The sequence below is a fragment of the Colletotrichum gloeosporioides genome (assembly GCF_011800055.1).
Source record: "Colletotrichum gloeosporioides strain Lc1 chromosome Unknown consensus_10, whole genome shotgun sequence".
Taxonomy (NCBI): domain Eukaryota; kingdom Fungi; phylum Ascomycota; class Sordariomycetes; order Glomerellales; family Glomerellaceae; genus Colletotrichum; species Colletotrichum gloeosporioides.
In genome coordinates this window covers 8,278-34,657 of record NW_025544655.1, presented here as the reverse complement: position 1 = coordinate 34,657, position 26,380 = coordinate 8,278, and the positions used below count along the sequence as shown (strand labels likewise).

Sequence of the window (26,380 nt, the reverse complement as noted above, 5' to 3'; positions counted from 1 at the left end):
GGAGTCACCAAGCCCAGTGATGTGGCTTCACGACAAGGAAGCGTCAACGGGGCTGCTGCCAACATGCCTGGTATGGGTGATGGTTCAACCCCGACGAAAGACGCCGAGAGGGCGTTGATAGGTTCACTGGTTGACTCGTATCCTTTCAAAGAGAACGGGCTGGTGAAGAAAACCATCAGCGTCACCTACCAGGGCGTTCCACATCACCTGGTTTCCTACTACAACGTGGAAGATGTGACCGAGGGCAAGCTTCTGACGCCATCTAAAGACCACCAATTGTCGACCATCATCCCTCGAGGCGAGCTGATCATGTCGCAAAATTTCAGGGCACCTATCGACGAGGTAGAAATGGACGACACGAGAGCACCTCACGGCGGTGGTCTTTTCGCCCACCCGTATCCGGTCAACAGCCACCACCAGAGCATGTCGCGCGCTATGTCCGTCCCCTCTCTTCACCACATGGGTGGCATGGGTACCCAATTTGGACAGGCCTCCTACATGCCACAGTATTTAAGTGCGGTGCCTGGGTCTGTAGGCAACGTTGGCTACGCGCAACCACAACACCACCCGTACTACGACAACATGGGCCGACCAAATAGGTACGCCTCTGGCGCAGGTTTGGGCCCTGACTTGTCACGGACAATAGCCTTGGAACCTCAGCATCACCCCCGTCGTCACTCCACGGCATACGAGCCCACTTCAGGGCCAGACATGAGCCTGACGGGTAGCTTGCCTGCCGTGCCCGATCCGGCAAGGTCTATGGGGGGTAATTACATGTCCAGCATGCTCTACTCGCAGCAGCCACAGCGGGTTACCGATATGTCATCACATGAGGCATTCCCTGCTCAGTCTCCAAGGAACGTACACTCCGAATCCGGCTTGGGTGGCGACAGGTCTGCACCAAACATCACCTTCGACGGGATTTCTCGGGATTGGAATTCGTTCGACCAACTGGAGGACGACCAAAATCAATACATGTCTCAAGGGAACTCTGCGTGGCCAAGCGGGAGCAACGCCATGAATAGGACTTGAGAACTGGCGACACCTGCCACTGATAGGAGCCCAATCTGTGAGGGAATGGCAACCTGAAAGTGGAGAGGAACAAGTCGCCCTAAACGGGGCCTAGAGCGATCGCCCTTGAACGACAGTGTGCCAAATGTTGCGGGGCGTGACTTCTCAAAAGGCAAAGGAACCTTGCAATACTCCGCCGAGGAAATGGAAGAGTGTGGGACAGAGGAAACCGAAGCAGGACGACTGATTACAGGCGTAAGCGCTGGTGGTTTCGGCGCGCCTGTGGAGGTTTATGTGACGATGAAAAAGGTTTCGCGGAAGCAGGCATGGAGTGTGCCTCGACAACCGTGAAGCAGGGTAAGACGAGGCGGCGTCGCCCGGAGAATGAAGATGTTTGTGGTGCTTAAAAGCAGTAGGAATGGGGCAAAAACAGATTACAGATACAGTGGCGCGCGCCGTTTTTGCCGTCGAGCGTTTATAAATGCCCTCTTGTTCAGAAGCCTCTGAAGAGAACGGCTGGATGGAGCTGTTGCTATAGTCATAGTTGTAGTTACAGTGACCAAAAAGATGAATTCAAACCGTCATGCAACCAAACCTCGGTATTGAAGTGGCGCACTTCCGCACTTCCTAGTTTATGCCCCGCTACAGGCATGAGCCTGGCCAATCGCAAAGCCTTGCTTAGGCATAGTGTGCGGCTGCACCGAAAGTCCCCGTCGGCGAGTGAGTTCGGGCTGAGCGCGTCCTTCGCAACGGACCGCACCGTAGTTGGCGACTGGCCGATGTCGAGTTCCGGAATCAAATATGGTAATGCCTAGGCTTGGTGGTCGAACGGCCCTGATGCATTGTAGTCAACGACTCAGTAGATGGCCTGTCGCATGCTCGTCGCCAGCGTGGCGGCCGAATATCAAGCTGACGGCTCCTCTTCCGACCAACGCAATTCAGCTTCACCAGCGCCCATGGCCACTTGCGCCCTACACGTCTCGAAGCGATGGGAAGAGTACAAGGTATGTTTTTTGACACGTGCATGGAGTCTCGCTGAGCTGCAATGGCTTCTTGTTTCGGTACCAACGGTTGGACCGGATTACCCGACTAACAACGTCTTGCGGCAGTGCGACGACCTCGTCCAAGATCGCGTCCAAAATCCCTGCGTTCCCAAAGAATCTCCATGAAGATATTTATACGATCCCGAACATTCTTACGCTATCGCGACTCGTAGCCGCACCCTTCGTTGGCTATTTCATACTCCACGATCAGCATGCCTGGGCCCTAGGTCTTTTTGCCTATGCAGGCATCACCGATCTACTTGATGGTTGGATCGCCCGCCGATGGAACCTTCAGACGGTAGTAGGCACCGTCATCGATCCTATGGCCGACAAGACTCTGATGACCGTCTTGACGGTGTGCTTAGCTGCTCAAGGCTCTCTACCAGGTCAGTTTATCCCAGTTTGACGGATATTCGGAGAGAGGGACAAAAACGAGCGGCCATGACAAAGACGGAAAAGGTGGAATGTGGAGGGGAAATCAACGACGGCAACAGCTGACTTTGCTCTACCCAAATAGTTTGGCTCGCCACCATCATCCTAGGCCGCGATGTTGGTCTTGCGATATCCGCCATCTACTATCGCTGGATCTCCCTCCCACCCCCGAAAACCTTCGCGCGGTACTGGGACTTCTCTCTGCCCTCGGCCGAAGTTCGTCCGACGACCATCAGCAAATACAATACGTTCCTCCAACTTGCCCTGGTGGGCCTGACGACGGCCGCGCCAGTCCTTACTTACGACCTTTCTACGCCACTGACCGTTCTACAGTAAGTTGTCCGAAGCTTGGTCAAACCCCCGCATCACTACTTACATCACGGCTAGATACATTGTGGCGACCACAACAGTCTGGAGCGGGGCCAGTTACGTCTTCAGCAAGGACGCAGTCAAGATCCTTTCCGCCCCGAAGGACAAGCCAGCATAAGGCTGAGGCAGTTACGAAGGCCTGGAAGAGACGGAATATCCATAAGCGCCCCCGCTGTGACCCGGACAGCTTCGGCCGTGAAGAACACCACGACGCACCCCAAAAAATTCCAGGTCGGCTTTCACAATTAGATACACCTATAGGATGCAGAGATTATGGTGTCTTACGTATGCATCGCAAAACGGCGTTATGGGTGGGGAAAATCAAGAATTGATATAACGGGGCTGGTTCTTCCTGGACACTGGAGAGAATGTGGTCGCTTCCAATCTAAGAAACCACTGTTCAGAATCGTTATTCATCTTCGTGAGAGGGCTTCCACGATCCCTCATCAGGGCAGTTGAGGCATGGAAGCCCTAGGATTCTCTAACCTGAACTGTCCGGTCTGCTTTGCCAAGCGCTCCGCTCGTTTGACGCGGACCTGATTCTTGATGTAGGCAACCAATCGAATGCATCCAGCAGGGGTAATGCCTTCTAGCCTCCTAGCTTGAGCCAGAGTCTCGGGCCTAATAGCCTTCAGCACATTCTTTTCCGCCGTAGCCAGTCCAGGGACCTCATCGTAATCGACTGATGAGAGATGTACCTTGTCATCATGGCTGAGGACTTTGCGCTCACTGACCTGCCTCTTTACCCAAGGCGTGTACATGGCCTCAATGTGAACCCGAGACTTGATGTTCTCAGCGAAGTCACCGATCCCAGGAACAACAGCAGCAACTTGGTCCATAGTGACGTTTCGCAACAGGAGCATGTCAGCAGCGTCGCGATATTCAGATATTTTGCTGAAAGGAAAACCTGCACGAATCCAATCCTGGGGCGCTTTTGATGTTCTCCTGAGCAGAGACATCAGTTCATCCATCTGCTGTTTCTCGTCAGAGAAGGAGCTCCAACGCTTGTCTGTGACGACTCCCCATTCGCGTCCTTGTTTAGTCAACCTCAAATCTGCGTTGTCCGCCCTAGACGCCAGCCTGTATTCACTTCGCGATGTGAACATTCTGTATGGCTCTGTGACGCCCTTGGTGATCAAGTCATCGATCATAACACCGATGTAACCGTCCGCTCTCGTAATAGAGGCTGGTGAAAGGCCCTGAGCAGCTCGGCCAGCATTGATACCAGCAACGATGCCTTGCCCTGCCGCCTCCTCGTAACCCGTAGTGCCGTTAATCTGGCCTGCCAGGTACAAGCCGGCTATGTTCTTTGTCTCCAGAGTAGACTTTAGGCTCCGGGGATCAATGTAATCATATTCGACGCCGTATCCTGGTTGCGTCATGACAGAGCGCTCCAAGCCCCTAATTGAGCGAAGGATCTGTTCTTGAGCTTCAGGCGGGACAGTCATCGATAGGCCGTTGGGGTAAATCACGTCGCTGTCAAAACCCTCGGGCTCCAGCCACACGATGTGCCTTTGCTTGTCAGAGAACCGGACAATCTTGGCTTCCAAGGATGGGCAGTATCTGGGACCCCTGATGGTTTCCCGAATGTGTATTGTTTTGTCCAGATTTCCGCGAACAATTGCGTGTGTTGTTTCGTTCGTGTAAGTGATGTAGCAGAGCATCTGATCCTGCACAGCGACCTGACTGTTCAAAAAGCTGAAGGGTAGTGGCGGATCGTCCCCTGGTTGTTCTTCCAATATTGAGTAGTTGATACTGTCCTTCGCAATGCGAGGCGGTGTGCCCGTCTTCAGCCTTCCTAGGCTAAAGCCCGCGTCCTTGAGCGACTTGCTTAGACCATACGAGGCGTCCTCTCCGATACGACCTGCCGGGTAACATTCCATACCAATGTGTATCTCGCCACTCAGGAACGTGCCGGTTGTGATGATGACCTGGGTGGTAGGGAGGACTTCGCCAGACTCCAGACGTACGCCGGTAATCCTGTTTTTCGCCGCGCTCGTAGAATTATGCGTGACATCTGTCACAATGTCGGAGACGCTGCCAAGTACAACGGACAAGTTTGGGTACGTTTCCAGCTCTTCTCTCATGTATCTCTGGTAAAGTTTTCGGTCGATTTGCGCCCGAGGGCCCTGTGAGATGAATCAGTCATGCAACCCGCCAGGACGGACAATAGAGATGGAAGATCCTTACCCATACGGCGCGGCCTTTTGAACGGTTCAGGACCTTGAACTGGATGCCAGCCTTGTCGATGATTCTGCCGGCTAATCCATCCAGAGCATCGATCTCGCGCAAGATGATGCCCTTTCCAATACCGCCGAACGAAGGGTTACAAGAGCAGGTGCCGAGATTCTCCATTTTTGGGGTGACCAGAGCCGTCTTTGCGCCGGCTCTGGCGGCGGCGGCGCATGCTTCTGCGCCGGCATGACCACCTCCTACGACGACAACGTCGAAAGGCCTGCCACCTTGTATTAGCACAATGCGAATCGAATTGTTAAGTACGATCAGACCTTGTGCCCTCTGCCACAGCAGCAAATCCCCGCCTGCCTTGACTACGAGACGGGTTTGGACGTTGCACACATCTGGAGCAGCAGAAGCCGCGCGGTCGAAGCCTGAGAGCCGCTGCAAGGGATCGCATGTCTCGTTGACAGGGGAAGAAGCCAACAATGTAGATCCGACGCGGGCAGACAACGCTTCAAAGTAAAGGAGGAGAGCAAAATGATTTGGGAGAGAGGCTTGTGAGGAGATGGTATTAAACCGTCGGCCACCCGATCGCCATACTTGCGCCGAGCCCCGTCTGGTCTGTTTTCCCTCTATTGGTTTTTTTTTTTTCCCTTTTTTTTTTCTTTTTTTTTTTGCCCTTCCTTGTTTGCTTCTTTTTTTGGGGTGCCTCCCGCGCTCGGCCCCAACTTCCTGGCCCCTTGACCGGCAGTCGGTGATAACAAACACCGATAGCGATGTGGCGTGGCGCTACCTACGGAACACACTTGGTTACAGCGTGGCTAGTAGCTAGTATGCAATCTGCAGTTTACATACGCCGTGCAAAGCCAGACAATCAATAAAAGAATGATAATTTCAAGTATCTGCCAGGACTTTGATTTACGACTGGCAGACATCCAGCCTGTTAGCCATTGTCATTCAAGAAGTGTCATAAAAAGATCGATACAGGCTTGCTACCATTTGTCTAGAGCTTGCGGAATCAACTCTGTCCGGTTCCCGATGCCTTTACCGTCTCGTTCCCATTTTCTGTGAATCGGGCCATGAGGATACAGCATCTTCGACTTCCTCGAGATACGTTGAAGCATTATGAACGGTTGTGCCGCCCAACACCAGTCGAACACCGGGTGTGCTTGCGTTAATGGTCGCAACCATCTTGGCCTCTTCATATGTTGCACCTCCGACCATGAAAACAATTATGTCCTGCGGCTTATCTCGCGTAGTCCCACCACCCTCGACAAATGGATATTGTTGTTCTTTGAGTCTCCCCCGGATCAAATTTTGTAAGGTGTTCTCCATCAGGGGACTGTGCTGGGTATAGACATTCTCAACACCTTTAAGCCCCTTGAATCGATTGCCCGCTGAGCCAAAAATCCCCGCTGATTCGAATATGTCTGTGATGCCTGTCTGTGCCTGTGACTGCTGCAGAGACGATTGATAAGATACTAACTTCGGGACGAGATCTGCTCGCCGTACCGAAACCCCACCAGCTGCCACCAGAAGGTCAATGAGCATCGGAAGAGAGTTCGACGGGTTGCGCTCATATCGCAGTGCGTATAGCGCAACCAAGGCAACCTTGCTGTCACTTGTTACCTTCGGGGACTGGATGAGCTTTTGGATGTTCTGTCAAGAGAGCAGTTAGCCAGCTTTGCTCGGGATCATGGTCGTTCGTGGGACTTTTCTGGCACATACCTTTACGTCGGCCGCATGGTTATCATTGCATGCTAGGCTCTGCTCGAGCTCGCTGACTTCGAGAAGATTTTCCGCGCCCACACGCCTGCTCAACTCCGAGACCAAGGTGACATGCTTGCTCACATTGCCCGACAGCTTTCGGAATTCCGGATACTCCTCGATGAAACGCTTCATATCAGATATGGACTCGATGTTGGCGTTGTTCTGCGTTTTGGATTGGTACTGTTCCACGTAATCCTTGATGTTTCCCCCTAAGTCGCCAAAGTTGAGATACATGTTCTTCTTGAAGAAGGGATCTTGATCTTGAGACAGGACAATTTCCTTGAGCTCCGGCCGAATGTCCGGAACATCACTCAAATCGACTCTACCATTGTTGATGCCTAGGAGATGATGCACCATGGCTTGATACGTCCACTGGGTAAGTAGCGGCGTGACCGGATCCTCGCGACGGTCAAGGATTAGAAGAATGGGAGGCGTGTCCACCTTTCTGAAATCGAATAGCTGCTCTTCCTGGGTGATGCGATAGCGGACTTCCGTTGCCAACTTCTTAGTGAGCGGGCTCGTGTTGGCATATCTAATCAAAGGCTTCTTCTTGAGCGCCAGCAATAGAGCAACGAGTCCATCCGCACTTCGCTGAAGCGCGTCCGGGTTCCAGGTGTGTGGGCCGCTCCCCCAAATGCGTTGGTGAGGGAGACTGAGTCCGAGAGAAAATAAGTCCGGGTTAATGACAATGAAGTCGGCAAAATGCTCCTGAACTAGCTTGACCACCTCGTGGTCGTCCGCCTCAGCAAGCCTTTCGAGCGATGATTTCTTCACAACGTTGGTAAAGTACAAGTGGTATTCGCCATACTTGGGCTCGCGCAGTTCATCGATGAGCAGCTGGATAGATTCTGGCGATGGCCGTACGAGACATAAGCATCGAAGATGACGCATCCTTTCTCTGCTGGTATTATCGATCCGGTCGATTAAATACACTTCGTGGTTAAGCAGAGAAGATTGCGTAATGGCGGTGGACACGATAGGCACGGTTTCCCGGTCCAGCAGTAGGACCTTCATCTTGGCCGACTGTGTGTTCGAAAGAGGGTCGGCAGATGATACCATGCGTGATACGTAGCCGGCCACTGCTTGAGCCACGTCCATCTTGGCCAACAACACGAGACAAGTTCGGTAGGTCGCGAATGTGTATGTAGTGTCTTTGTCCGAGGCAGGAAGAGGAGCAACAAAGCGAAGCCCGGAGTGCTGCCAATTGTTGAGGCAGATGAAGAGATCTTGGCTGTGTTGGCTGCGATGAACTCGTGGAAGAAGTGAGGCGCCGAAATTGCCGATGTTTGGGCAAAGGGATGGAGGTGATGGAAGATAGGATGCTTGCCTCGATTTGAGTCGTCGTCTATAGCTTCGTGGCGCATGCCAAACAATTGAGCCACACAATGAGCTTTTTACCTACTCGGCCACGGTGATGCCTTAGGTAGGTAAGGTACCTACCTCAGGTACGTAGGTAGGCATGATCGAGACAGTGAAATCCACAGTGCGGGGCTTTGCTCTTCTGACAAGGGACCTGAGGACCTGAGTAAGGTAGCACGAAAGTGGTTAGGTACCTAAGGTGCCTCGGGTATGTAGGTAGGGTGGTAGGCACCTAGTACCTTAAGCAACTGCATCTCTCTACCTGGTTAGTTAGCCAGGTAAGCAAGTACCTTTGCGCATTGACGCGCATCCACCACGCAACAACTCCTCGGTGTGGCCATCGCTATAAGCCTACTCACGTCCTGGGATATTCGCACAAACAGCAGACCGAGTTTTCCGGTCCTTTCTTCTTCAATATAACTGCACTGCTGTCTCGAGAATAACGCCACTCCACAGTCTGCTTGTTTGTTGGCTGTCTTGCGACTATGACGAGTCTACCAACAGACACCTGCCCGGCAAAAGCCGAACCTGCGTGAGTCACGAACCAGCGAATTCTCTCCAAGGAAAAGACGACAGTATTATGTAGAGCGGATCTGACAATACGGATGCTCTCCCAGACTTTCCTTCACACAGGGCTTGATTCTGGGACAGCTGTCGGTGGTCATCGTTCTAGCAGCCTTCATCAAATTCTTCATTTTTGGTGACCCTCCCTCGCCCGAGGTAACGGCCTCGCTTAGAGCTACAGAACGTCGATCCCGGACACTCGCCCACAAGCGATCTCTTTTGAGTCTGCGGACGTCCAACGCTCGGCAAGGCCAGCAGACGCTCAATCGCAAGAAGTCTAGCGTACTCCGGAATCCTCCTAACTTGACCATCGGCTCTATCTTGAGCAAAACATACTACAATGTGGACAGCCATCAACCGGAGAGCCTTGACTGGTTCAACGTCCTGATAGCCCAGACCATTGCCCAGTTACGCAGCGACGCCCAGCACGACGACGCAATTCTTACGTCTCTCACGAAGGCTCTCAATGGAACATCTCGCCCCGACTTCGTGGACGAGATCCGTGTTACTGAGCTGAGCCTTGGGGAAGACTTCCCCATATTCAGCAACTGTCGTATCATTCCGGTGGACGAGGATGGTTTGAGTCTGGGAAATGGCAAGACGCTCGATGCCAGCGCTGCCAGCAGGGAAGGAGCTAAGCTGCAAGCTCGGATGGATGTGGACCTCAGCGACATGCTGACAATGGCCATCGAGACGAAGCTTCTCCTCAATTATCCAAAGAAGCTAAGTGCAGTGCTGCCGGTGGCACTGTCAGTCTCTGTCGTCAGGTTCAGCGGCACTCTTTCGATCTCCTTCATTCCCAGCAACCCTTCGCAGTCGACTCCTACCATGATGACGTTCAACTTTCTCGACGATTACAGGCTTGACCTCTCAATTCGTAGCCTTCTAGGGAGCCGATCAAGGCTCCAGGATGTGCCTAAAATCGCCCAACTCATTGAAGCACGTCTGCACCGCTGGTTCGACGAGCGATGTGTTGAACCCCGTTTCCAGGAGATTGCTTTGCCTAGTTTCTGGCCACGGAAGAAGAACACTAGAGGACCCGAGGACGGACTGGCAGAGACGAATGCATCAGTAGGCAGGGCAAAAGGGAAAGAGATTGATCAGGATTTGCGAGCAGAGGCCCGAAGAGAAGTAGAGGCCGAAACAGGAGGCAGGACAGGGCGAGAGCAAGATTCTCTGCGTCGACGCAGGTTAAGAAGCGATGACTTCTCGATGCCTGGGTCTTTACCGGGGCTAGATTTGGACATGAGGACATGATGCAATTGGTTTCTATTGGCGGTCTCAAAACCGGCCAGGAACCAGGGTTGACGAACTTTCCGTGAGCGTTAGGAGGCCTTTCCACCACAGACCTGCCCCGGTAAACAAAAGTACATAATAAAATACCGTCCATTTCCGAGCGTCTGCGTGCGTGTAATGTCCATGAAGATGCCAGTGGGGCTCGACAGACCCCCAGAACCGGGGAAGGCCCATGGAGTTGCAAAATGCATGTACCAAGACGATGGCCAGTAGACTGCCGGATCGTAAGAAAAGGAATGTGGCATAGCCACCAAACAGAGAAGTGTATGCGAACTGAAATACTGAACGAGCGACGGCGGCGATTTGGGGCACTCTGGGGTGGGTGATGCGGAATTCGTAGAAGTGATGGACATGGGCGAGGCCGAATATAAGAGGGGATAGAAAGATAGTTTGAGTTAACGACATACGAGCGCACAGGAGTAGCGGTACTGAAGCGGATCTGAACAGCATTTCCTCGGTCAAAGGTCCCTATGATCCAAGTTAGTATGAAATCGCAAGAAAAGGTTCAGAAAGTTGAGGTCACACACCATGACAATGTTGCGCCAAGTGGTCCACCGGGTCCAGACATGCGTCAGAGGCTCGAGGGTTTTCCAATCCTCCCAGAGTCCGTCTATGAGAAGGGCTTCGTAGAGTGGACCAGCAAAGAGAATGGAAGTGAGAAGCAAAGCGCTGCCAGATTCCGCAAGGCCCACTGGCCAGTAGCCCATGGCGTGAAGGGGAGAGATGGGCAGGACGCCGTCCGGAAGTTGCGCCAAGACAGTGTAAGTGATGGTGCAGCAGATGGCAGTAGAAAACAGAACGGAAGTGACACGTGTACGAATCACTCGCGGGTCGTCCCTTGACAAAGTTGGCGAGGGACGACTAGATGACGAGATGTAAAGCGGAAGCACATAAATGATTGTGTATAGAACCTGGCTAGTTATGAGCGGGGGAGTTACACAGTGGCAGTTGAAGAGCTTGGACATACCAACATGGCGCTGACAGTGAAGGGATGCAAAGAGGGCGGCGCCATATCAGACGGCCGTGGGTCGGGGCCGAAGCCGAAGCTAGGAGAGGACATGGAGCAGCTGGTATACGCCGTCGCGGCCCGGGAGCTTCGCCAAGTGAGACTGGGAGACGTGACTGGTGATAGAAGAAACTCAAGACACCGGGCAACGAAGTGTCTTGACAAGAAAAAGCTACCTTAGGCCAAGGGCTGCTGTCATGATGTGAGGCGGTATCACACTTGCACCTACGTCTCTAAGTTGCTGAAGTCCAATGATTACGTAACAAGACTCAAGACCCAGGATCAACCTCAGGTACCCAGGTATCCAGGTACACAGGAACCCATCGGCAGCGGTGCAGGTCCACGGGGACTTGTGTGCGGGATTCTGACGCACCTCACACTGTCCCGGTCGCGGCGCCTCTGATTTACGAAGCGCATTTTCGAAGCGCCGGTGCCAGGTTGCAATGCATTAGGCAGAAACACGGCCTCAATCTTACATATGCATTCGTTGTGTATGTCTCGCGATCGAATGTGCTTTTGACACACAAACAGCCGCGGGTTCTCACGCAGCCACGGCTTCTTACACGACCGATGCGCAATCAATTCAAGGCCTGCAGGCTGCAGAGGGGGCCGGCGGCTACAGTGTACCTTACTGGGCAATGGGTGCAGGGTGGATCCGACGAACACGTTAGAAGCTGAGATGAGGACGCGACTGAGCCGCGCGATCTATACTTACCCTGCCATTGAATGCGCCGCGGCCCTCGCCTGGCCTTCGACTGCACGTCCGCCGTGTAAGGTAAGGTAAGGTACTGCAGGTACCTAGGTAAGGTAGGTTAGGTAGGTAGGTTGGAAGTTTTCTCGGCTGGTTGTTTCTCCGCAGGGGAGCGACTAGGGCCACAAGCCACTGGTTAATGAAACGTCAGGCCCCTCCAGGCGCCGCTGGCAAAATTAATCGCTCTCGTACGGATGGCCTCAAAGATTCTCCCTTCCCTCTGCTACGTATCCTCTATGATTGTTTGCTTCTCTGATGGAAGAGATATTGCTTTCGGCGAGCCCGTCTAGTGGGCATGACGCACCGACCTACGCTGGCTGCAGCAACGAGGGCGCTTTAAGCACACCAAAGTAAACAATGGCGGTCAGACAGAGCACAGCGCTGGACATGACAAACGCCCCAAGGCTAGGATTTTGTCGGCCATCGACTTGAAGCTGGCGAGCGTTTGAGTCCTACCGTATCATCATGGGCAACGGTCAACCGAGCGCCTTCGCAAGAAAGAATCTCGCACTGAGACAGTTTACCAAGATTAGGAGGGTTGTTTTCAGTGTTTATTCACTTCCTCTTTCGGTTTGCCGTCATACGTATTGCGTATCCGTACCTCACCGTACCTCACGGACGCTGTCTCCGCATCTCATCAAATATCCTTCAAGAGTCCTTAAGGTCATGTTTGATTGAGAAACGTATTGCGGGTACCGTGGAGAGCGAAACACCCACTTGTGCCTCCAGTGCCCCAGGTGCTGTGGAAGGTTTATCCTGGCCCTGCCTGTCCAAGATGCGGTGGAACACGCAAGGCCCCATTTTCGAGTGCACGCTGAAGGCATGGATGGTCTACGAGTAGTATAATTAGTGTATTGCCAGCACACCGGATTGACCCACGGATGCATGGACCGGATTACAGCGAGAAGGGCATTCAGACTCGCACAACATCCATTCGTGAAGCGGGAGCTACCAGAGCCGCTGGCTGGTAAGTCGCAACGGCGCGTGGCGGTTGCGCATGGGACGGAGACACGGACTTACCTTAGGTAGGTATGGTGGACGTTGGGTGGTCCAAAGGAAGGCTCTAGGTATTCCATGACTGTCTCTGTCTTGTCTCTCTCTGAGCCCTGCACTACCGTAGACTACCTTAGCGTCGAAGGCCCTGAGGGCGTGCTAGACCTACCTCTAGCAGGACGTAAGGTACTCCAGAATCAGACGAAGTCTGCCCGTCTGATGTCGTCGTCGGATGTCCAAGACCAGGTCTCCTAGACTTGTTCATGCCCTGGGATCCTGCGACTACGGCTTTGTTTTTGTTGTTTTCTGTGCGTCTCACGACTCCACGTCCACCTTCATAGCCAAAAGGCTGCTCCAATATCCGTGGCTGTCGCTTTCCATGTCAAATACTTGTACCATTGGCCCCCGTCGCCGCTGTCGCTGTCGCGGTTGACAACCTACTTACACATTGCCCACTCCCCTTCACCTTCTTCACCTCTCACTTTTCGCGATGGAATAAGGCCGCGGTCTGCTCCAATTCGGCTGAACGAACCGCTGCCGACATCCATTCGTCGTCAATCAATCGTGGTTGTCGCCCCTTTATCGACTGCTCGACCTGTCATATCCGTCTGCTGATTGCCATTGGCAATCCTGCTCACCACTCACCACACACCCCGGCCGCTACATCTCATCTGCTATAGAGAAGCATCGCCGCGCCGCACCGCCACCCCGCATCACTTCCATTCCGTTATTATTGTCGAATCGCTGGCTGGTCTGGGTGTCTGGTTTCTGGTTTGGATCTGGTCCGGTTCGCTAGGCCCCTTGTCGTCTTCAACCCCGTCTGCGCCAGCCCCTTGCTGCTGTTGCTGCCCCTGCTGCTGCTTCGGTCCAGGCTTCGGAAGCAGAGATAGGGAGACTCAATGTTGGCGGGCCAGTTAGATTATCCCGTCTCCTCAACCCCAACTTGGCCTTTTCCCTCGACCGCCTTTTGAGAAACTATCCACCGTCCCCCGGAGGTACACCTACCTACAACGATACTTGACTTTGGTACAGATGCAGCCCATACTCAGTAACACCTCAGTGTGCTCATAGCCGGCCTCATCCTGTCAGAAGCACAGGACCTGCATGCGGCCAGGATTTGTCGCCAGTCCAGACAGTCAAGCTGGCTTTGAAGCGAAACCAACAAATCTCCTAAGTGTCCTGTCGGCCTTCATTGGACTCTGCCCACCTTGTTTCCTGGTTCGCTTCCATCTTACTTAGTAGCGGGCCTGCTCAAATCTACCTGCCTTGCCTCGCATCGCCCACACTGAGGTACCTTCATGTCAGTAGGTACGTACGTCTTGCGCTTGCTTGGGACTGGACATGGGCCTGGGAGCTTAGGTTGTGCTGGAACTTGCAGCAGCTAGCTGCCTTGGGTGCTTCTCCGGTCCCCATCTACCTACCATGCCTTGCCCGCTTTTGCTGCCCTCCCGCCTCCATCTCTTGCGTTTCCATTCCTTCGGCCTTTTCGTTTTATTTTTTATCCTTTTTCTTTTCCTGTTCGGTTTCTGCCTCTGCGCAACCGAGCAGCGATTTGCATCGACGCCTTTTTTTTCTTTTTTCCTCTCTCTTTCTTTACCTTTCATATTCTCTCTCTGTCTGTCTCCTTATCTTTTTTCTTGCGGAAAACCCCCCTGCTTTAGTTATAACACAGGCAATTCGCCAGTAATAATCTTCCTACTCTCATTTCTTCTCCTTGGCTACTCAGCCGTCACCCGATATCTACATTGTTTAGTATCTCACGCCTCGGTTCACCTCAGTTATTCTCTCGCTCAGCTTAATTAGCTCCCATCGATCCACGCATACAATCGCAAACCCGCCCGGCAAATTTGCCCTTCCGCTCATTCGCTTGTGCTAGTCGCCTGCTCATCCCGCCTCGCCTTAATCAAAGAACAACCTACGCTCGTCGACAACATTGGATTCAGCCAAGCGAATACTTATCATCAGACATTTGTGGTTCATCCAACCTGCTCGACCACCGTCGAATTTCTATCAGTTCCGGATGATTTTCAGCAAGACAACGAACAAACTTCTGCCAGAACAACGTGCGCCGCCGCAAGCCAACTTGTTCGCCCTCTTTCGCCCGACAAGTTCGAACCTCTGGACTGGACACCCGGCCAACTGTTTCTGCACTGTACAGTGTACGGTTGCCGAATCAAAGCGGACGGGACCGCCAAAGCACAGGCCGGCCCGGCGCCTTCCGTTACCCACCGAAGCTGAATCTATTGCTCCCAGCGAGTCAGCCACTACAAGCAGCTTTTGACCGCATTTGGCTCCTGTGCGTTACCCCAACCATTCCCGCTGTCGGCCATCTCAGTCCACGCCGGGACGCACCGGCTCTCCATGGCCCGGAGACCCCGGTGGCGCCGAGTCATCACACCCAAACCCAAGAAGCTATCCCCGAAAGCTGTCAGTTCCGGCAGAGTCTCCGAAACCTCCCCGTGCCCGCAGAGCCCGACCGAGAATGCCCGGGTCCGGGTCCGGGAGCCCCTCACGAGGGAGCCCCTCCCGGTCCCAACGGAGGCCGCTGCACGAGCGCTCCAAGTCACAGTCCAATTCTCTTGCCATTCGCGTTGTCCCCTACAGCCCTCCTCGACCAAGCCACAAGAATCGCGACTCTACCGCTTCGGCCACCTCGTCACGCACTCCAACATCAACAACAGCATTGCTGTCGCCGAACACCTCCGAACTTGACCACCGAAACTCCTCCAGAATCGATGACCGCTCCGCATCCGCCAGCCGTGCTAGCGACCGTTATTCCTCTCATCGGCGCTCTTATTCCTCCAGTACGCTGACGTCTGTACTGTCGCCAGCGTCTTCAACCTTCCCATTGGTCGCTGCCAAGGACCGCGGTGTTTCAGGCTCGAAACTGCGATCTGACTCTTGGACAGGAGGCCCGTCCTCTCCTTCTACCCCTGTTCCCACTACTCCGCCTCATCTGACTGATAATTCCCGCGTTAATGCACGATCCCGGTCGTCACAGTACAATACCGACGATGAACCTGTCACCCCTTCGGCGAAGCGCCCCTTGTCTCGTCGCCGCAATCTCATCACCATCAACGCAGATGGGAAGACCTTTTCTCTCCTACCCCAGAAAGGACAGCAGAAGAGGAACTCGGCGGACCCAGGCTCGTCCAAAGCACCCACGTTGTCACTTTCCTCGACAGCCTCGCCAGAGCGCTTCTCATCAGACGCCTCACACATCAGCGAAAACCATCCCAGCTCTACTACCGTGACTCCAGACCGAAGCTTTTCAGCTACATTAACCCCGGCATCCTCGACCACGCAATTAGCTGGAGATCATATCGCCAGCACCGTCGCGTCCAATTCGTCCCCCTGGAATTACCGCATGGTTGGCGGCCTACGCAAGGTCCTCAATACTCCTGATCACAAGCAAAAGGGAAAATCAAGTCTTCTCTACCCTGAAGCCAACCAAGTACCATCCGCCCCATCCTCTCCGTCTGATTCGCGACTCGCGCCGCTGCCGGAGGCGCCAACCGCCGACCCATACCCATCCTCGGACCCCCCTGACTTGCAGACCAAGACGTCTTTTCATTCATCCGTCCCTGCGTCTACATCGTCGGACAAGACAAATTACAAAATCTACAGTTCCAGTTCCCCTCCTCGAGCCGATACTGAGAGTGTGCTGCCGCCACCGTCGATATCCTCCGATACAACAAATTACCAAGTATACAACTCTAGCTCGCCTCCTCGCATCCCTGAAAGGGACAGTTCGTTACCGCCACCTGCATCGAGTCACTCCAACTACGAGATTCTTGGCCGATCTTCCCCCCCAGAAACATCCTCCGCCGAGCGTAGTCCTCCGAAGACTGCAGACAGCAGCGCCGACAGTAACCACAACTATATTCTACACGGCGACCCGTCCCCTGCGCCCTCTTCTGCGGCTACGGCCCGCCGCCGCCGTGTTCGCCCGGAATACTCGCAAGAAAGCCTGTTGGTAGCGCCACTCAAGCCAAAGAAAAACAAGAAGAAGAGCAGGGAGAGGTTTGGGTACTACAAAACTCGCTCACGAGACTCTCTCCGGCGCATCGCATCGATCAAGTCCATATCCAGTTCTCGCAGCGTTGAGGCAGCCACGAACATAATCACCGCCCCTGCTACCTCTTATCGATCACGTGCGCAGGCTGGCTTGCCTATGCGGCAGCCGGACGGAAGAGCTGAGCCATCTACCTCGACACCCGTCCCGTCCCACATGCAAGCTCATCCGCATCAATGGAGTTCACAACTATCTACCGTCATGTCGGAGAGTGAGGGAGGAAGCGAGCCCCCATCTCGCTCTGTGTCTCCCTGGTCGGTTCCAGCCAGACGCGGCAGCCAACCCCTTAGCAGCCATAGCCGGCAAATGCTCAGCATCTCCTCATCGCTGGCAGGTAATGAAGAAAGGTCTCTGTCGCACTCACGGTCATTTACAGACTCGCTCGAAAGACCTCAAGCTACTCACAGTCGAGGAGGTACCCTTCGTTTAGTAAGCAATCAGGATGAGCATGGTGATGGGTTAACGGAGTTGCATCAACTGAACCAACGTCCTTCCCGAACACGTCTTTCGAGCTTTTTCTCAAACACCTCATCTGATCGTAATCTGCACTCATCGAGCAGCTCACGTTCGCGGGCCAACAGCTTCAACTCGGCATCTATTCCTACATGGGCTAAGTAAGTCAAGCGCACAGCCATGCTTAAGGCACTTAGCACGGTGTTCAGCTAACAGTTTTGGGCAGGTTCTATTATGGAAGTGGCGAACGAAAATTTCTGGCGAGCTCTTCAGGCTCCATCATGACCGATCCGAACGACAGTCGACCTCCCAGCTCGTACCAGAGTCGATCGCCAAGTGCGGAACACCTTCCGCTGAGTATTTACAGCCCCCGAAGACGGCCCCGGGAAGTCAATCCCCTGGCTCCCGGTCCAATGTCGGATTCCGCTTCCATGGAAATCAATCCGATGCCGCTAGACAGCCAGCTTCGACCTGGTGTACGCAAAAAGACGTCAAGCATTTGGTCGCCGCATTTACGCCGTGACCAAAGGGCTAGCCGTTACAGCATTTGGGAGCCACCATCTATGACATGGTCCACCGAGAACAGTCTGCTTGGCAAGCGAAATGTGCAAGTCGTGCTCTTTGCCCTCGGGTTCATTCTTCCATTTGGTAATGCGAGTCCAGTGCTGAACTTTTCTGGGTCGACTGCTAACCGCACCTAGCTTGGATGATTGCCGCCTTTTTGCCACTCCCCCCCGACCCGCACGCTGAAATGGAGGAGCGCGATCACCGATCAAGTCTCTTAGATGAGGAAGGGGATCTTCCTCGACGCATCGCGGCCATTGATGAGACTTTGTTCCAAAGCGCCAGGTGGTGGCGCGCCCTCAATCGCTACATGTCCGTCATTGGCCTCCTCGTCGTAGGTGCCATTGTAGCTCTCGTCGTTGTCGGCGTTAAGCAGGGATGGGGACAGATCGCGTAGCCGCAGGACCCCGGCCAACGTCTCGGAACTCGATCTGGCTCGGCAACTGCCGTAACTTTCGTACATTCCGACCTAATGCTTTCAGCGTACACCACGCAAAACACCCCTATTGATTTCTTCGATACATCAGCGCATTAGATTCACGAATGGGTACTCATTGCCCTGCGACGGCCCTTTTTACGACTCTACGACACTTGGAATTACCTGAGCAAGCACACGAACTTTTTGTCCTAAACTTGTAGGACAGTCCTCTTTTTCACTTCATCGTTTTTCCTCCGGGTAAACGGAGACGCTACCAATGCTCTCCCAACCCTGTAAAAGTTATTGTACTATTATGTTTGCCCAGGCCGGGCCTCCTGTTGACGACACGCTAGAGTTTTATCTGTAATGGGTGATGGAGACTGAATGACGATACCCCCCGGGTCCGACGCGGGAGTCATGAAGTGGGGATCGCCACCCCGATGTTCGAAGCGTTTGAACTCGGCTCTAGAGTCTCCCTCTGTTTTTAAGGTATAGACATCGACATATAAAGGCTTAGTTCAGGAGCTATGTAGCAGGAAATGTCTAATGACTAGCGCCCATGGGCCATGTCTCAAGGTTCTCCGTCCCAGGATGTATGCTCCCCGTAGCGGGTTGCACATGCGATTTATCTGCCCAATACTTTCTAGATCGAAATCTACCACACTAGCCAAGGTCTGTTCAAGCCTGTAACACAATGATCGCGTCGTGATATACCTTCCAGGTATGAGGGGCGTTTATATAAGTGATAGGCGTGATTTCAAGCAGCCTTCCTTTTCTGCCTGGCCTCTACTTCTGCCTTGATCTCCTCCATGGCTTCGTCGATCTCTCGTTGAGGATCAGCTGAGACTCCTAAGACCGGCTCCCGGCCGGAAAGACTATCCTGGCTAAGAGAACGGGTGAGCTTAGCCCCGGTCTTTCCTTGACGCTCTTCCAAATGCTTCTTCAAAAGCTGCTTCGCCGGGGAGGCGAAGAAGGCCATAGAGACGATTGTGCCAATGATAGTGTAGAAATAAACGCGGCTCCACACCAGAATCGAACCTGACAGCTGGAGAACGAGAAAGGGAGCCACAACGAAGGACATGCCCAACTGAGTTACAACAAACGATAAACAGTCGTAGTAGATCTTGCTGGTCGTTGGGGAACCGGTGCTGGGGTCGATGAAGAATGCGCGGAAGTATCGGCGGTAATCTGTGTCAAATTAATTCTTGTCTTGCAATCGCCACTTCACATCCACTGCAACTCACTTTTTGCAACAGTCTGGACAAAGCTGGCGAGAATGAAGCTCAGGTAATACCCAGGGTAAAACCCATGCCATAATGCGCTCGTGCCGAACGTGATCAGACTGGCGCGGAAACCAGGTTTCTTTCCGATAGGCGTGACTCGGAGGTAAACGTAGTTTCTCAACCAGTTGTTGGTGTTCATATTCCAGTTGCCCAGATATGCGCGCGTGTTTTGTGCCGTCTCAACTCCCCATGGATTGATGTTTTGTAGCCTGTTCCACGACACCTTGCCGGTGACAGGATCAACGCCATGGTAGCCCAAGCCGGCCAAGATGCAAGCACCTTCAGTCAAGGACCAAACGCCGTAATACTTGAGACGAGCCGTCAAACCGGTCATGTGCAGGACCCAGACTCTACGTAAGAAGTTAAGATCCATATAGGACTGCCCCGTCAAGTAACTGATGGGGTAGTAACCCGAGAGAACCATGAAGAGACCAATCCAGCCTAAGCCGCTCGCAGCCTTCCATGCAGCTGGAGTGCCACTGCGAGGGATCTTCCGCTTCTTCCGCACAGGAGGCTTCTTGGAGGGATCGACCTGGGCAGGTAGGTCAAACATGGTGGTGTCTATCCATTTGCGATATTCGGCGTAATCGAAGGCGGGACCAGCGAGAAGCCCCGGGAAGAAGAGGACATATCCGGCGTAGTCCAAAAGACTTGGAAGCTCAACTAGGCGTCTCTCCTTCTGAAAATCAGACAGCTTGTCCTCTGACAGTCGGCCATCTGCCACATTCCAGCAGAAGGCACTGAGCTTCATGAGCAGAACCATTTGTGCGCCAGTGATATCGACAGATGAGGGGCTGTCGGCGAGTTGGCGAGCGATATGGCTGATCGACATGTGACCCATGACGAAGGCGAAGCCAATCCATGGCATGAACGGACTACTGCGAAGATACTTGGCGATGCAGTAGACACCAATGGAGCTGATGGCAAGGGTGCGCACGCCACTCCATAGATCAAATAGTCCGACCAAGTAAAAGGCGGAGGTGCTAGGTCACAAATAACATGGTCAGCGTAGTGAGCTAGGAATCAAATAGATGCGCAGGAGCTTCGAGTGTGTCATACCATACTATGAATAGATTCTTTTGGTCTGGCCGGGCATCGGGAACCCTCTTGAGTAGACCAGCGAGAGGGTATGATATGAGGAACGAGAAGACGAGCTTGACTGCCAAAAGAAAGACGTCAGCATGTACGGCATACTTAGAGCTGGCCTATATGGATGGGTATATATTCGATCGTAGGTCAACTCTCGCGAAATAAGACTGACGTTCGTCGGGTGATGCGCCCAGGCGCGAAGATAGAAGCTCGAAGGCTGCCGGTACATCGTAGGTCAGCTTGTGAAAGACTTCAATTTCAAGGAATGCCAAATAGCCTACGCTTATTAATAAAGGGCAACATCATGTACGTCAAGGACAGAGCTGGCAATAGCGAGGGGCTGGAAGGTTAGAGCCGGTGAGTTCAAATGCTTCTCAGTCCATTTCTTCGAAGCTGGTCGGGGAAATTGTATTGGGCGAAGGGCGCGGAATGTCGTCTGCTGAGCAGGAGACGTAGCAGTTTGTTCTGGGTCCTGTTCTTAGGAGCGGAAGTCGGTGGTTAGCACAACAGGCTAGGTCGTGTGCCGGACGAGAGAATGAAGACGTGGGAAGGGGGACAAGCCAGGATGTGACTGAAGCCGATCAGTGAGGTGCTTGTGGGTAAGGTACTTCAGCTGAAGAGAACATAGTGCTAGTAGGAAGAAGAGTTGCGGGTCATCCCAACCTGACAAGCAGCTGCGCATGCCCAGAAAGGTAATTTGGCGGGTGGTCATGTAGGTAAGGTGAGGTACCGAGTACCTCCCGGTTGCACCAAAGGACTCTACAGACCAAGTACCTCCCGTCGTCTACTTTACCCTGACAGTAAAGTGCCCGCCCTAGCCAGCCGAAGCCCCCCACGTGTTTCGGAAACAGGCGTCGTGAAGGTGGCAGAACGTGTTGAGGGTGCCTGCACAGAATGACCGACGTCAGTTTACAGCGAAAGAACAGCGTAGCCACACCAGAAATCATCTTGTCTTCCCCGACACCGACGCCGCTGCCGTCTTATGTTGTCTGACAAAGGACGAAGTGTCAATTTTACAAGCCAAAGCACCTTATGGCTTTCCCCGTTGGAAACCAATCTTATCTCTGCACAAGCGCCCCAACCGATCTCACCGCTTCGGCTTGTTGAATGGTTTCTGTGGTACACGATAGAGTCGTGGCTTTAAAACACAGCTACTCTATCCCCCTAATACTACACGGGTGGAGCGCAGTTTGACGACTGAACGCCTAGGCTCACATCTTGTCACTTGAGCCTCTCCCCGCCTACGCATCTCGAGGTCAAACGTATTACTGTACAGCATTTCGAGCATCTATTTGTGAACAGTATGGGGAAAGACAGGCATCCTTCTCATGCGTTGAGGCAATACCGCTTAGGTACCATAGATGCGTTATGCACGTTGCTCAACCAGCAGTTTATTCGGCTGCCGCAATGCTCACCCAAGAGACTTGGCAAGCCAAGTTTCGCCTCCATCAGGAACCCACTACCGTTCTACGAGTTCGCATCCTTGTTGCTCTGAGAGCTCGCGCTCATGGGTTGTGTGGTTGGCAAAGACATCTTGGCTGCCTCGCTCTGGCGAATCCTTGCCCACGCATACACGATGCCGCTGACAAACCCAATAATGATAGCCGATACGCTGCCAAATGTGACCGGCGCATCGAAGAAGACGAGGCCGCTTATGGCGATGGGAAGTTTGTTGAGAGCGCCAACCACGGAGTATGTCGTAGAGGAGGTGACTCGGATACACCAAGCCGAGCAGTACGAAATAAAGATTGCGCAAAGCCCGGAATAGATCATGCCAACGAAGAGGCTGTTGCGGGTCTCAGCGGGGAAGTTCTTGGCGATATTCGCTGACGACCAATCCTCCGTCAAAAGCGTGCAAACGATGAGGACAGGGATTGTCAACAAGTTATTGTAGAACATTGCTGTATGAAGCATTTATCAGCCATGGTCCTCTGGGCTGACGCATGTAAACAGCCGGGGTTCTCGGGGTGACTTACTGTCCCAGTCCTTGAAGTTCATCTTCTTGATAACCTTGCGCATGCCAAGCACGTATGCGGCTGTGCAGCAAACATTCATGCCCATCCAGGCGTATCCAGCATTCAACGTCGAGACAGCAGCAGAAGCCTCAGCAGTGTGCGAGCCGCCACCCAGCGCGTGTTGAACGTCAGCCCAAGCAGCCACGACAGAGCTGAGAACCATCAAGCCAAAGGATAAGAGCGAAAGGGGGCTGACGGTTCCGCCAAACCACAAAACTTCGCCATATGCGATGACAATGATGGTCAGATTCTTGAAGATGGTGTAGACGGGAACTGAGAGGAATTGGAGGGCCTTCGTGCCTGTGTAGATCATGCCGACGAGTAGAAGCGCGATAGGAAACCCTGTGGACGCGTCAGCCTGCACTGCACAGCTTCGTGGCTTTTGAGTCGTGTGCAAAGTTACATTTCTTCGCTTTTCCTGTGTCAAAGGGAGCCAAATTCGTAATCATTCCCAGGTTCTTGCAGACGACGATGGTGAGGATACAAACGATGGACTGCATAGCGCGCGATTAGCAGCATCCACAGGAGGGGGCTAATGGCAAGTATACCTGAACGGCGAGATACAGGAAGTTCAGATTCCAGAACTGACCCGAGACAACATACTTGTTGACCACAGTCATACTAATGGAAGAGAAGCAATAGGCCAGGATGGAAACGCCGGGGCTGTTATCGATCTTGCTCAGAGGCGAGGCCAGGTTTGATCTTGGCCTGGGAGGTGGTCGCTGGGACAAGAAGCCATCCTTTTCTCCACCGAACGAGTCGGACCCGCGCAGCTCGTAGTCCTCATTCTTCTTGTCCGACATGGTTGACGATGGTCGAGACTGTTGAGTAGGTGTTGTCGGTGATGGACGCAAGCTGGCTTCAGTTTCGTTGGCTCGAGGTTAGGGCTAGAGAATCGGGAGGACGATTGCGCCTGACGAGAGAGAAGGGCTGAGTCGTCAACTCGTGAGGGGGAGCTGTGGAGGTTTTGTCGACGGGAGGCAGTGAATTTATGACTTGCGTCAAAAATGATTGATGTCCTCGACGAGCCGTTCCTCGTACGGCGGGGTGCAACTGAAGAGCAAAGTCTGGCTGGCGGGACGAAGATGTTGCAAGCAGGAAGGATGCACGGCGTAAAGGGGGCACGGAGATATTCGCGAGCGAAGACGGGCGGCACGGGAAGGGAATGCAACGCAAGGGAATACGCGTGCACCTATCAAGGGTTGTAGAATTTCATGCCACAAATTGCGGCGTGGCCAGGTTCTCTGTATCCGTGCTCATACAGGCTACAGTGTCAAAATGCAAATCAAGATGCTAGGCCGCTAGGAGTGCTTCGGCGGGCAGCGCTCTCCCCTGGTAATCGGTAGACCTATAATGTAAAGCAAGGGACCACAGTTGGCTGAACTTCACATCGATAGTTGCATATCTAGACTGGATATATTCTTATTGCAGTTCCAATGCGCCTGCCCTCCCTCCCTAGGTATCATCCCTAGGTGGAAGGTAACTACGTACCTACCTGGGAGGGGGGATCTTGCATGTCATGTTCCCTTAGTACTCTATTCGCACGTTAGTATATTAGGTAAAAGTTAAGGTATTAAGGTAAGTAGATATATCTACTTAGTACTTTTAGAGCGCTATAAATAGTTATTATAACCTCTTAAATAAGCAGAGCTATGATAAGTACTACGTAGTAGTACTATAACTACGTAGTATACTACATACTATATGTAGTGTAGTGTAGTTATAGTATTTAAAAAAGAATTATAGTATACTACAACCCCACTTATTAATTTTATAGTATACTACAGCCCCACTTTTAAATCTGTAGTAATGTAGTATAATACTACATACTACACTTTAAAAACTAGATATTTAATTTTAATTAATTAACTAGTATTTATTTAAAGTTAGTTTTTAGTTATATTATTATTTAATTAATAATTAATTATTATAATAGTATATATACTAATATTATATACTACATATAATTAATAATAATTAATATATATATTTAATTATATATATAACTTATTAATAGAGATAACTTAATTAGTTTTTTTATATTAAATTATATTTTAGTTATAATAACTATTTAATAAATAATTTATTAATATTTATATAATATATTATTTTATATATAATATTATCGCTAAAATATAGTATAATATATAGTATATAATATACTATATATTATAACTACAGTAGTATATAGTGTAGTTATAGTACTAGATTTTTCTTTATAGTATACTACATACTACAACTATATATAGTCCTATAGTACTATAGTATATAGTAGTTAATACTCTATAAATAAGTTATTATTAGCATAGGTATAAGCGTATTTAGGGGCGTGGTATATATGCCTATATAGTATAAGGTTATAAATAGGCTTATATTATAATAAAAGGTNNATAATCCTAAGCATTTATAGGTATTTAATCGTATAAATAATAATAAGGGAATCGATATATTATAATAACTCTAGTTATTATTACTTATATAGTTAGTAGGTTACTTCCTCTAGTAGAGAAAAGTGAGGGGAAAGATAATCTAAAATATAACTTACTAAACTACTAATTATATAAAGTACTTATATAACTATATATATTATATAATTAATATTANTATTATAGTTATAGGTTATAATAAATAGAGTATTTTTATATAAGGTTTAATACCTTAAACCTTATTCGTTTATTTTATATAGAATATTAAAGTAAGTTAAGCGTTATTATTATTCTTATATTATTATTATTATTATAAAAGAATGTTATATATTAATATCCCCCCTTAAGGTATATATAGCTGATTTATAGTATATAGCTTACTTACTTAATATATATATACGTTATAGGTATAAAAAACTTAAAAACCTTATGAAAAAAATAAGAAAAATATTCCTATAATATATATAATATGTTTATAACTAGTTAAAAAACTCTTATTAAATAACCTTATAGGTAAAAAGGTAAGAGAAAAACTAGTAAGTTATTTCTTTAATATAGTTATTATTATTATTATTATTATTATTATTATTATTATTATTATTATTAATTATATCTATTATAGTATTAAATATAACTTTACCTACTAGCTTAATTAATATATCTGCAATATTAGACTTAGAGTCTATATAAAATAATATATAATCTTTATTTAATAAAGATTCTCTAGTAACGTAATATTTTATATTAATATACTTAGATTTCTTATAAAATTTAGGATTTTTAGCTAGCCTTTTAGCTACTAAGTTATCTATAAAAATCTTAGGCTTTTTAATAGNGATTAAATCTTAGTTTATTTAAATTATAGTTATAGTTATTATATAGGTATAAAACCTCTTTAATAACTTTAATTAAAGCTATATATTCTACTTTATAAGTAAATAAAGTTATAGTTTTTTATTTTATAATACTATAGGATATTATATTATATAAACCTTAATAAAATATATAAACTAATATAGATTTTCTATTATCTAGGTCTCTAGTTTAATTAGAGTCTAAATAACCTATTATATCCTAAATTTTATTATTATTATAGTTATAATATACTCCTTTATTCGGATATTTATTTAAATAACTTTATAGGTAATNTTACTATAGTTATAATATATTCCTTTATTAGGATATTTATTTAAATAACCTTATAAGTAATTTAGAACTATAAAATACTTTTTAGAAAGGTTTATTATATATCTTAATAATATTATAATAGCTAGAGCTATATTAA

At 50.4% G+C, this 26,380-nt stretch overlaps 8 protein-coding genes across 8 annotated transcripts; 4 read left to right on the top strand and 4 right to left on the bottom strand.

The window, feature by feature from the left end:
- Positions 1-63: 63 nt before the first annotated feature.
- Positions 64-1,032, top strand: GCG54_00006562 (Global transcription regulator sge1; the record flags this gene model as incomplete). Its single annotated transcript, XM_045406561.1, has 1 exon — positions 64-1,032. One exon carries the CDS (start codon positions 64-66, stop codon positions 1,030-1,032), a length of 969 nt encoding a protein of 322 aa, XP_045269813.1.
- Positions 1,033-1,812: 780 nt separating this feature from the next.
- On the top strand, positions 1,813-2,973 carry GCG54_00006561 (putative cardiolipin synthase (CMP-forming); the record flags this gene model as incomplete). Its single annotated transcript, XM_045406560.1, has 4 exons — positions 1,813-2,015; positions 2,121-2,440; positions 2,572-2,818; positions 2,874-2,973. The coding sequence occupies 4 exons, from the start codon at positions 1,813-1,815 to the stop codon at positions 2,971-2,973; spliced, it is 870 nt and encodes a 289-aa protein (XP_045269812.1).
- Positions 2,974-3,301: 328 nt separating this feature from the next.
- Positions 3,302-7,901, bottom strand: GCG54_00006560 (tRNA uridine 5-carboxymethylaminomethyl modification enzyme MnmG; the record flags this gene model as incomplete). The annotated part of the gene is made up of 4 exons (XM_045406559.1): positions 3,302-4,984; positions 5,046-5,474; positions 6,123-6,692; positions 6,762-7,901. The coding sequence occupies 4 exons, from the start codon at positions 7,899-7,901 to the stop codon at positions 3,302-3,304; spliced, it is 3,822 nt and encodes a 1,273-aa protein (XP_045269811.1).
- Positions 7,902-8,647: 746 nt separating this feature from the next.
- On the top strand, positions 8,648-9,983 carry GCG54_00006559 (Maintenance of mitochondrial morphology protein 1; the record flags this gene model as incomplete). Its single annotated transcript, XM_045406558.1, has 2 exons — positions 8,648-8,694; positions 8,780-9,983. The coding sequence occupies 2 exons, from the start codon at positions 8,648-8,650 to the stop codon at positions 9,981-9,983; spliced, it is 1,251 nt and encodes a 416-aa protein (XP_045269810.1).
- Positions 9,984-10,007: 24 nt separating this feature from the next.
- GCG54_00006558 (putative CAAX prenyl protease 2) lies at positions 10,008-11,082 on the bottom strand (the record flags this gene model as incomplete). The annotated part of the gene is made up of 3 exons (XM_045406557.1): positions 10,008-10,490; positions 10,550-10,933; positions 10,990-11,082. The coding sequence occupies 3 exons, from the start codon at positions 11,080-11,082 to the stop codon at positions 10,008-10,010; spliced, it is 960 nt and encodes a 319-aa protein (XP_045269809.1).
- A 4,172-nt stretch (positions 11,083-15,254) lies between these two features.
- On the top strand, positions 15,255-18,261 carry GCG54_00006557 (uncharacterized protein; the record flags this gene model as incomplete). Its single annotated transcript, XM_045406556.1, has 3 exons — positions 15,255-17,461; positions 17,527-17,948; positions 18,002-18,261. 3 exons carry the CDS (start codon positions 15,255-15,257, stop codon positions 18,259-18,261), a joined length of 2,889 nt encoding a protein of 962 aa, XP_045269808.1.
- Positions 18,262-19,039: 778 nt separating this feature from the next.
- GCG54_00006556 (Lysophospholipid acyltransferase) lies at positions 19,040-20,883 on the bottom strand (the record flags this gene model as incomplete). The annotated part of the gene is made up of 4 exons (XM_045406555.1): positions 19,040-19,470; positions 19,527-20,548; positions 20,625-20,770; positions 20,827-20,883. 4 exons carry the CDS (start codon positions 20,881-20,883, stop codon positions 19,040-19,042), a joined length of 1,656 nt encoding a protein of 551 aa, XP_045269807.1.
- A 1,238-nt stretch (positions 20,884-22,121) lies between these two features.
- Positions 22,122-23,523, bottom strand: GCG54_00006555 (GDP-mannose transporter; the record flags this gene model as incomplete). The annotated part of the gene is made up of 4 exons (XM_045406554.1): positions 22,122-22,555; positions 22,631-23,011; positions 23,073-23,163; positions 23,218-23,523. The coding sequence occupies 4 exons, from the start codon at positions 23,521-23,523 to the stop codon at positions 22,122-22,124; spliced, it is 1,212 nt and encodes a 403-aa protein (XP_045269806.1).
- Positions 23,524-26,380: the final 2,857 nt, after the last annotated feature.